Source organism: Cryptomeria japonica, chromosome 6 (genome assembly GCF_030272615.1).
Source record: "Cryptomeria japonica chromosome 6, Sugi_1.0, whole genome shotgun sequence".
NCBI lineage: Eukaryota > Viridiplantae > Streptophyta > Pinopsida > Cupressales > Cupressaceae > Cryptomeria > Cryptomeria japonica.
The window spans coordinates 538,391,074-538,402,986 of record NC_081410.1 but is presented as its reverse complement, the minus strand read 5'-3'; the positions used below and the strand labels follow the sequence as shown (position 1 = coordinate 538,402,986).

Below are 11,913 nucleotides of genomic sequence, written 5' to 3'. Positions count from 1 at the left end.
CACCCCCCCTTAAGTGCAACTTAGGGGAATGAAGACTTAAGTCAATAATGCAAGATGGGTCCCGGCTACTAGGCCATGAAAGGTACCCATGTACAATATGCAAATGCAAGAAAAAATATGTAAGTGATGTGTACCCTGGATGTAATGAAGGATGCATTTGGTGGCTTTCCAATGAAGCTCGTGTGGTTCCTGCATGAAGCAGGAAACCATGCCAACTGCAAATGAAATATCAGGGCATGTATGGGTCAAGTAGATGAGACTACCCACAAGCTGACAATACAAAGTGACATCAACTGGTGGAGAAGAACATTGAGCCTCAAGATTGACTCCTGAAAGAAAGGGAGTCGGTGCAGGCTTACAATTAGCCATATGAAAGCGTGCAAATAGATCAAGAGCATACTTGGGCTGTGATAGTGTAATCCCAGAAGGTGACTGTGAAATCTCTATCCTGAGAAAGTAGTGCAAAAGACCCAAGTCAGTCATAGCAAATTTGTCATGCAAAGCAGATTTGACCCTGCTAGTGATGGATGCAGTACTCCTTGTAATGATCAAATCATCAACATAGAGCACAAGTATCAAGTGAGAGTCATCCTGTCGCAAAATATAGACATTCGGATCAGAATGACACCTAGTGAACCTTGCTGAGAGAAGAAAGGAATCCATCTTGGCATACCAAGCCCTGGGGGCTTGCTTAAGGCCATAGAGAGATTTCCTTAGTTTGCAAACCAAGGAAGTATCCTGGATGAAACCCTACGGCTGCTCCATATAAATCTCCTCATCAAGGTCACCATGAAGAAAAGCACTCTTCACATCCATTTGATGTATAGCCCAACCATGAGCTGCAGCAATAGCAAGTGTTAAGAAAATGGAGTTCATCTTGGCTACGGGCGCAAAGGTCTCAGTATAGTCAACACCTACAACCTGAGAGAAACCTTTCGCAACAAGTCGAGCCTTGTACTTATCCACACTACCATTCGCTGCAAACTTGGTCCGATAGATCCACTTACATCGAACCATCTTTCTCCCCTTAGGGAGATGGACTAAATTCCATGTGTTGTTCCTCATCAAGGACCTATACTCTTCCTCCATAGCTTGGTCCCACTCAGGAACCCCTGATGCTTCCCGAAATGTCTGTGGATCAGAAGCAATATCAATGAATGCATGTGGAAGATTCTGATGTTGTGATCGAGCTCTCCGTGTATCTGAAGGATCCCCAACAAGAGAACCTGCGGACTCAAGTGTCTGTCGAGCCCAACAAGGTCTAGGTGGAGGTAGAGAACGAGGCTCCTCAACTACAAGTGGACCCTGCAGAGGTGTAACCCTGCGAGTCAGAGTTGAAGGAGTCTCATCATTTGAATCACTAGCATCACTATCCACAATGGAGGAAGGTGGAGCAGGTAGAGAGGCTAAGCTAGGAGAGCTTTTCTCAAAGTGAACACTCCTCTCAATGAACACCTCATGTGTCTCAGGATCCATCAATCTATATACCTTAACACCCTCAGGATATCCAACAAATATGCAAGGCCAACTCTGAGGTTCCAATGCCTTGCGTTTCTATGGAGGTATGCGAGCCCATGCTGGACACCCAAAGACTCTGAAATGTCTCACAATTGGTTTCCTACCAACCCAAGCCTCAAAAGGAGTAATACCTTGCAAAGCTTTGTGAGGAACCCGATTCTGGATGTGTGTGGCACAACTAATAGCCTCTGCCCAAAAGGCGGGATCAAGAGAACGTGCATGAATCATACAGCTAGCCATTTCTTTGAGAGTTCTATTCTTGCGTTCTGCAACTCCGTTCTTCTGTGGAGTGTATGCTACAGAATGTTGAAGATCAATCCCCTCAAATGTACAAAAATCCTCAAGTCTCTTGTTCACATATTCCCTTCCATTATCTGTATGAAGAATCTTTGCCACTTTCCCGGATTGCTTCTCCACATGAGTCTTGAAGTCCTGAAATCTGTCAAATACTTCACTCTTATGAATAAGAAAGTAGACCCAAGTGAAGTGGGAGTAGTCATCAATGAAGGTGAGGACATAGCGGGCCTTACTAAATGAAGGTGCTAGAAATGGACCTGCTACATCATTGTGAACAAGTTGAAGAACTTCCAAAGCTCTCCAAGCTTTCCCCTTATCAAACTTTTCCTCAGGATGCTTGCCCATGGAACAACCTAAACATACACCCTCTGAAAAACTGATTCGAGGTAGACCTATGACCATGTCTTTAGTGCTGAGCTATTGAAGATAGCGGTAGTTGAGGTGACCAAACCGCTCATGCCATAGCTTACTTTTTGAATTTGAATGAGTAAGCAAGGCCCTAGAAGGTGAACTTGGCACAAAGTGGGAGAATGAATAAAGCCTTGAGTTGTCATTGACTTGTCCCACTACTACCAAGGCATCATCATCAAGTTCCTTTACCACAATTGAATCTGGTGTAAACTCAACCTTTTTCCCATTCCCATAGTGAGTGATTTGGTAGATAGAGAGAAGGTTGGTAGACAAGTTAGGAACATAGAGAACATTCTCAAATGTTCCATCATCCATGTCAACTGAACCTTTCCCTTCAACCTCTACTTGTGTATCATCACCTATGTAAATGTGAGGTGCCTTAGATGGCTCCAATGAAGAAAACTGCTCCTTTGTAGAACCCATGTGATATGAGGCACCTGAGTCAAGTATCCACTGCTATGAAGAATTTGTTGTAGCCACAAATGCTTGCCTTTTCCCTTAGACTGTGAGGAAGAGGAAGGAGATGAATCCTTCTTTGTGTAGGTGGATGGTAAGTTGATGTTGTTTTTCTTAAGAAGATTAGTTAACTTATCAACTTGCTTTGTGTGGCATCGATGCTCATCATGACAATACTTCTTGCAATATGCACAAGTTGTCTTATCCTTTTTAGGTGGTGTCCCCTTCTTGGAAGAGGATGAAAAATTGTCTTGTGATGGAGAGGATGATTGTCCTTTTTCCTGTTGTGGTTGTGACTTAGATTGCTTCTTCTTCTTGTTGGAATCTTTGCCTTGACTTCCTTGATTCCCTTGATTAGCCACCAAAACCTTGGACTTTGAAGACTTGAGAAACCCCATGTTCAACAACTTAGATTGTTCCAATATCAACATTTCTGTGAAAGCATCAAATGAAGGCATAACATAGGAACTCCCCACTATCAAACGATGAGTTTGGAAGCTAGACACAAATGTTGCATATTCTGGTGCAAGCTTGTCCAACAAGTTGAATATCAACTGAGCATCCTTTTGTCAATTCCACAATCCTTAAGCTTTGCTCTTAGCTCATTTGCTTTGGTGACATAATCTTGGATTGTATCAAAACTCTTGGGATCCAAGTTGGTGAGCTCATTGTCAATCTTATAACCTCTGATTTCATCAACTTGACCATACAATTTCTGAAACATATCCCAGGCATCTTTGATTGTAGTACACTTTTCAATATGAAAGATGAGGTCATCTGATACATACTTGCGCAAAGTTCCAAGAGCCATGCAATTCTTAGTGGGCCATTCTAATTGAGCATTAGGATCAGCCTTAGGATCAGGTGGTGCTGCTATTGTTCCATTTATGTAATGTGTCAAACCTTTTTCCATTAATTTGCTCCATACTTTAATTTTCCATGATGCATAATTATGTGGAGTTAAAGGTGGAAATTTATGAGGACTCATTGCAACAAAAATGAAAGAGCACAAGGAAAGAGAGGCACAATCACACAAGACACCCCCCCAAATTCACTCAATCAAAGAACCCCCCCAAAAGTGATGATTTGACACTTTATACTTAGTGCATGTACAATGGGCCACTTGCAAAAAATGGCAAAGTGGACTTCTGATTTCAATTTTACAACTGCCTCAATAAGGTCAAAAGAGACTCAAACTAATAATGCAAGAGATCTAAACTAAGATCCAAGCAATTTACAAGTACCAAATAGGCCAAATAAGACCAATATCTAAAAGTACAATTTCTACTTAAGATCTCTAAAATCTGATCATAGATTATGAAAGCAAATGAAAAAACATGCACTTTAAAAAAAATGGCACCTGAAAAGGAGGTCGTATGAGCTCAAACGAGGCCTTTGAAGTTGCAAAATTGAGGATTGGACATGTACAGCTGAGAGAATCTGAAAATTTTGAGAACCCTGTGCACCAAAACCAAAAAATAACCACACCATTGCGAAGAGCACGAAAAATTAGCCCAAATCAAAAAAAAATTGCACCCAAAAAGGAGCAAAATTGAGCAAGTTATGAGCCTCCAAAGTTGACCCAAAAAACCAAACTCCTCAACGGTGAGGGGTCTAAAAATTTTCAAAGAAAATGCTGACTAGGCGCTGACTGGGCGCTGATTGTGCGCTGAACTGGAAAATAATTTTCAGAATTTTTTTCTTTTTTTTGAAAAAAATCTGAAAATTCCATACCGTACCGCTTGAATTGGGTAGAAAATTTCCTCCACACCCAAAAATTGATTTTTGCCACAATGGGTCGAATTTATACTCGATTTTTATGGAAACAGACTCCTAGACGCAATGGTGAGGTTGAAAATGCTCTAAGATGCCTCCAAAAAATGCAGTCCCTCAAATCCGAAAATAGAAGCCTTCCACGATGTCTCCAAAAACCAATCAACGAAGCCCCAATGGCTCTGATACCATGTGAGATTTTGCCAAGATCAAGGGCACAATGAAAAGTATAAAAATAGAGATAAAAGAATGACAAGAACAAATTGTATTCTCATCAATATGAAAATGATCAACTGGATTCACCAATACAATGAATATAGGCTTGCTTATATAAGCAAGGCCATATGGATGTACTAGCACACAATCATGACATGTGGCTCAATGAAAAACAAGGGTAGGTAAGAAATACTAGGGGTAGGTAGGAGAAATAATATAATATTCCACAAGAGGTGGACGACCCATAGAATGTGGAGTGTAACAGCAAAATAAGACCACAAAAGGTGGAATTTCTCCTACAAGCTCTATCCCTATGCGCACACTTCCCTAAGTGTCTCAAATCCAAACTACGAAGAGATGCATTATCCTAAGTTAACTTAAGTAAAGTGTAATAATATCCATAATGAATATCTATTTACACCAATAGTTCGCTCGAACCCGGAGGGGTAGTTCGAACGAACCAGCCTATTTCTTTCGAACTCGCAAAAAATAAACTCCTTGCTTTCGCCAATTTCCTTGTTTGGCGAAAGTGGGAACCATTAATGTGAGAGTACCCCATACATCATACACATCATTTTCAAGATACATCTCTCATCATACATCTCATTTTCAAGATACATCTCACATCATACACATCATTTTCAAGATACATCTCATCATCATCATCTAGTCACATTCATCATTGCATCCCTCACTTGCATCCTTCATCTTCATCTTCATCTCTTAGCACTCACTAAAATCCTAGTTGCATCCATTTCGATTCTAGTATCATTTTTCATATAACTCATTCGCTAGGTTGTCATCTTGAGGATCAAGTGCTCTTCCAAGTGAGGGCCACCTTGAATCTTAGAGATCTTTAGAGATAGAGGACAATGAGGCGATTTTAGAGTTTTTAATCTGTTCATGTGTTTTGATTTCTAACATCTAATGCAATTCTTCATTGGTGTGTTTGAAGTGTTTTCCCTCTTGCAGGTGGAAGACCACATTTCCCGCATACAAGTACTTCACAAATTAATATCCATTTCATAATTGACATGCATGATTAGTCATGAATACAAAGAAAACCTTCTCATAAAGAACAAAACACACAACTTGTTGATTTTCTCACTATATTTATCTTTTGCATGTTATTTTTATTGATTTTGTCACTATATCCAACTTTTTCATCGTATTCTTCATAAAGAATGCAAGACATAACTTACCGATTTTCTCACTATATTCAACTTTCCTATTTTATTGTAGGTCTAATTGTTAAGAAGTGTGAAGACATATTGGTAGATTAAGCTTTCTTCATAGATAATTATACATCATAATCCAGGTAAGCTTATATTCTCATAAAGAACAAAAGACACAACTTATTGACTTTTTTACTATATTTAGCTTCTCCATATTATTCTTACTAATTTTGTCACTCTATTCATCTTTTCAATGTTATTCTTCATAAAGAACACAACTTTTGTTGGTTTCCTACAATGTGCACTTCATAATAATATTATGCTATTTGGTAATGATACTAAACCTCTCCTTTTATAATCCTACAATTGTCGTTACAAATACCTAATTCTTTTGCAATTAAAAATTAAATCAACACATTTTCTTAGCTTTTCCATTTTATTGTAGATCTGATTGTTAAAAGGTGTGAAGACATATTGCTAGATTGGGCTTTCTTCATAGAAAATTATAACTTGTAATCCAAGTATGCTTATCTTATCATAAAGGATGAAAGGCATAACTTACTGACTTTGTCACTATATTCAACTTCTTAATATTATTCTTACTAATTTTGTCACTTTATTAAGCTTTTCCATGTTATTGTTCATAAAGAATGCAACTTTTATTCATTTTCTAGAGTGTGTACTTCATAGTAATATCAAGTTTCTTGGTAGTAATACTAAACCTCTCCTTTTATACTCTTGCAATTTTCATTACAAATTCCTAATTCTTTTGCAATTAAAAATCAAATCAACACATTTTCTCACTACTACCTTCTTTTTGTCTCGGCAGGTAACACCTTCTCCATCTCCCATTCAATCTACCTTCCATGGAAATCTCATTATTGCACCAATTTGTAATGAAAAATCTCCCCAACAAGATAAGAATTTCTCAGACAACTTCTCACAATTCAAATGTCCAAATTATTTGGTATTCACAATGTACATTTTACAATTGTGCCTAATACAAAATAATATTGAGTCTAAAATTATGCCTCTTGATATAATTCAAAGAGTAGACAAAACCATAGTACTTGACCTCACAATTAAGTTACCACCCTTATGATATAATTTTTTTTACTTCTTAGTTTTAAGATAGCTCATTTATTGGATTATTTTGTTACTAATTTGTATTTGTATGATGTACAATGCAACCATCTCAAAAAATTCCAACACACCAACATGGAACAAACTACAATTGCTTTGTAAAGAATTATGTCATAATCTAAGTATGATTATTTTCTCATAAACAACAAAAAAAAACATAACTTATTGACTTTGTCACTATATTCAACCTCTCCATTTTATTCTTACTAATTTTAGGTTTTGGTTTAATATTAATAAATGTTCTTTTTCACTGGAAGAATGCAATTTTGAAAGGATTACTTAGAGGGTTCTATAAGCCTTTATCTAGGCACAACTTGTCTCATTGTGCAGGCAATTCCCCCTAATAGGTCACTATTTCCCATTGGAAGCTTTCAGTTTTAAAATATATATAATGTTTTGTGTTGTTCATTTCATTCACTGATAATTGTTTTGTCCACACTTAGATTTTGTTTGAATATTAATAAATGTTATTTTCTGTTGGAAGATTGCACTTTTGAAAAGATTGCTTAAGAGGGTTCTATAAGCTTCTATCTAAACACATCTCATTTCACTGTACATGTACTTTCCCCCTAACAAATCACCATTAGAAGCTCATGGTTTTGAAAGAATATATTATATTTTATGTTGTTCATGTCATTCAATGATAATTTTTTCATCCACACTCAAATTTTGTTTGAATATTAATAAATGTTGTTTTCTATTGGAAGCTTGCAATTTTGAAATGATTACTTTGGAGGGTTCTACAAGCTTCTATCTAGGCACATAGATCATATATTTGTGTAGGTAATTTCCCCCTAACAGGTCACTATTTCCCACTAGAAGCTCACAGTTTTGAAAGAATATAGTATGTTTTGTGTTGTTCATATCATTCATTAATTTTTCTATCCATACACAAATTTTTTTTGAATATTAATAAACATTGTTTTCTATTGGAAGATTGCAGTTTTGAAAGGATTACTTTAGAGGGTTCTACAAGCTTCTCTCTCGACACATCTTGTCTCTCTATGTAGGTAATTTCCCCCAACAGGTCACTGTTTCCCATTGGAAGCTCATGATTTTGAAAGAATATAGTATGTTTTGTGTTGTTCATGTCATTCACTAATAATTTTTTTGTCCATACTCAAATTTTGTTTGAATATTACTAAATGTTTTTTTCCTGCTGGAAGATTTCAATTTTGAAAGGATTACTTTAGACAGTTCTACAAGCCTCTATCTAGGCACATCTCTTCTAGCTATGGCACATCCCATCTTACTATGTAGCTAAGCAATGTTCCCATTGGAAGCTTACAGTTTTCAAAAAATTATCTGTAAAGAGGTCCTATCTCCCTCAAAGTTCAAATTGTTAACCTAATTTATTGACATTTATTAGATTTGGCTTCACCTGCTATTTCTTTTTGGGCACAATAAACATAGTAAACAACCATAGTACTTAACCTTACAAGTAAGTCACCATCCTTATAATATTTTTTTTTTACTTCTTAGTTTTAAAATAGCTCATTTATTCGATTATTTTGTTACTAACTTGTATTTGTATGATATATAATGTAGTCATTTCAAAAAGTTCCAATACAACAACACGGAACAAAGTTTCCACTATGTGAAATCATGGATCATATGCAATGAAGAATGAAAGATTGCTCCAACGTTACAATTTTAGGTTAAGATTAATTTTCAATTAAAAAAACCAATTTCATTCACGGATTACTCATGTTGAAAGAAGTGTTGTAGTGTAAAGCATGCAATATGAAGAAAACATTGAAAACCATTGCTTTAATTAATATAGAGAAGGAAGGATGAATTTATTTTATTTAAAAATGATTCTATGGTCACCCAAATCATTCCTCATGATATAGTTTATCAACCTAGTTTAGTGGAAGCTAATTTATATCAAGTTTCATATGAGATGTATACAACTCAAGAATTCTCTTTCCTTCTTCTCTATATTCATGAATCTATTCAAAGATGGAGTGTTAGTGTATTCATTATATGGAAATATTGTTGATGATATTTTGGATGTAGTTCAAGAATATTCAAAAGTGTATAGCCATAAATTCTGTCACTTACTAAGTTTCATATTTCTCTTTGTGATCATAAAATAATTTCCAAGCTTGTAGCCACTTTATGGACAAACCTATTCCTTTTCTATCAATATTTATTTTCCCAAAACTATCAGTGGTTTTATATAATTTCCTAATAGTAGAACTAAAGAAACTCACAATGATGACAATGTCTAAGACTACAATGCTATAAGTTCACGCTCACCATCCATCAAAATAAATGACAAAAATGACTATTATTATTACATGAAAATACAAAAAATAATAAAATACAATTGAATTGATAAAAGAAAATATCAATATATAAAATAAGATCACTTCCATGTGTTTACACTACTAAATAAAAAAACATTTTATGTTATATTTATGATATTTTGATCATTTTCAAAATTAAAAAAGAATGAAAAAATAGATTTAGAAAAAAAAACAATTTAACCAAATAACATATTAAAAAAAAAATGTTTTATTGATTTTGTAAATACAAAATATTATTCATCTAACTCAAGAAAAAAAATATCAACAATACAAATTGATCCTCAAAGATGAAAGGTAATATTGTAGATAAAAGCTTAACACTGTAATACATATGAAACACAATTTTTTTTTTTAATATTTAGACCATCCTTAAAAAAAATATTAACTCCCAATTGCACAAATAATGTGAAAAAATTAGCTCCCATTTGCAGAGCAAATATCGTGCAACTTGTAACCACAACTACTAGTATAAGATCTAAGATGCAAAGGAAAAGGAAGTCTAGCAGTGAAAAAATTAGTTCCTATTTGCACACAAATCAAGTGCAGCTTGTTAGGGTTTCAAGCAGATCCGAAGCACATATGAACTAACAATTATATGCAGATTTAAATACAAAAGATAAAGAAATGAAACATGACACAGATAACACAGAGATTTAACGTGGTTCACCCAGAATGGGTTACGTCCACCATACACAGCCGTCCAATCTTTTTTATTATCCAGCAAAAACAGTACATCAACCTTACAATGCCTTAAGCATCCCAGCCGCTTATAACATGCGTTTTTAGGGCAACAAACAAAGTCGGCCTTTTTTAGGGTTTTATTACAATATCGGTTTTCATCAAAAAAACGGCAAAATTTTTTTTCTCGGGGGCTACCGCCCCCGAACCCCTAGCCGGGGCCCAGTCCGGCCCCAGACCCCGACGAGGATACGTGCTGAGTGTACAGTACTTTGCTGATCAGTGGCCACATTTCAACACAGCTTGTAGTCACAACTACTACCTAATATAAGATTTAAGATGTAAATGAATTTTTTTTTAACAGACATTTTTTATTTTAACTTTATTGAAACTTTGCATGTTTGCTAGCTATCCGTAAATCGCCGAACTGTTAAAACATTCATTCATACTTTCCGCTTTCCTTGATATTCATTAAAACTGTGAGTAAAACAAAACGCTTTTGCTGTCCATCCGACGTGGCTGGATTAATATTCAGCTTTTACGGATAAGCTACACAATTCCGCGGGCATAATAGAATACATTTAATCAGATGCACAACCTAACCGTTTTATTCTTTTCATAGATCCTAAACGTCATTAAACTGCACTTCCATGGCTGATAGAAGGAAGGGAGAAGAATACATTATCACTCCTGAAGAAAAAGAATTATACAATCAGAATGGATACGTGCATCTCAAGGTATCAGAATAAATTTTACACTTCTCTTACAATTCTTGGTTAGACTGGACTGAATTAATCAAGATCACATGTTCGAAACCCCACAATTACCATCTGTGCTTGCATTCGTGAATGGGGCTGCATGCTTTCGTCTACTTGTAGACTGAATTCATGGTTTATATAATTATGAAGTCCCTATTCTGGATTATTAAGAAACACACATGCCATTTTTGGTTGAATATAGAAGAAAACAGCAACTTCCTCGTTTTTCATTTGCATTTGTATTTTAAATTTTAAATTCTGTGTAAGGTTGCTTGTTTCCTTGAATGTACTGTGAGATAAGCTAAGACTACATTTTAAGATGTGTCTTCCACACCCCCTCCTGGCTGCCTAATTGGATAAATAGCTTTTGAGCTTGTGTCACGCTCTAGAGAATTCCCTTAATTGCTCCAGTCAGACCTAATTTGGATATTGGAGTAATGTACAACCAATGGCGCTAATCAGGACCCAAAAGAATCGATCCGTATCAGTTAGCATCCATTAGGGTTGATTAACCTCGATTGTGCAGGCCTTCCGCTGTGATGGTAACATCGTTAGGAGAAACGATAGTGCAGAGGAGGACCCAGCATGAAGACACTAAAACTAAGCGAAGGAAATTGCAAACTCCAAAATATCACCATCTTGTTGTAAGTGGAGAAAATGAGTTCCTCCATTACCATTACTCCACAACCTCTTGGACTACTCTTTCCTTTCAGATCAACCCCAAGAAAAGTTGCGAATATAATGTCGAAGCTTATCTTGGAGGTTTCTGTTGGTATAAATTGCCATGAACAGTGGACAATATCTCCGCACTGCCTGTTTTGGTTCTTGTTAAGGGGGTCTGCTTTAGGATTATGCTTAGAAGTTCTTGTTGTTTCTGATGTTCACAGTTTTGTCATTCTTGCTTAATATCCACTGAAGCCCGAACGCATCTTGGAGACTGTAATGAAAGAACTGTACGCGAGCCTCGTAGATCTCTCCATATAAAGGACATCTCCTGGTGTTTCATGATGCCTCCAAGGATGTCTTCTGCTTTAAAAATAGGAAACAAAGTAAATTAAATGCTTATAATCCTGTAACCAGAAAAAAACTGATAAAAATTGTTTCTTACTTGAACAAATAAATTAGGAATCAGTGTGAAATTTTACAGCATGCAAAACAGATGGAAACTAATGAGAA

At 36.0% G+C, this 11,913-nt stretch overlaps 1 protein-coding gene across 2 annotated transcripts in view; it reads left to right on the top strand.

Annotated features, from left to right (window-relative positions):
* The first annotated feature begins 10,472 nt into the window (after positions 1-10,472).
* LOC131030252 (uncharacterized) overlaps positions 10,473-11,913 on the top strand; it is a 152,748-nt gene continuing 151,307 nt past the window's right edge. Inside the window, exon 1 of one of the 2 annotated variants that reach the window (XM_057960981.2) lies at positions 10,473-10,716. Coding sequence is in view for 1 of the 2 variants with exons in the window: in XM_057960980.2 (XP_057816963.1) it covers positions 10,630-10,716 (87 nt within the window). In the remaining variant the exon portion in view is untranslated. The remainder of the gene's footprint in view (positions 10,717-11,913) is intronic. The other variant, XM_057960980.2, reaches the window with a different exon arrangement.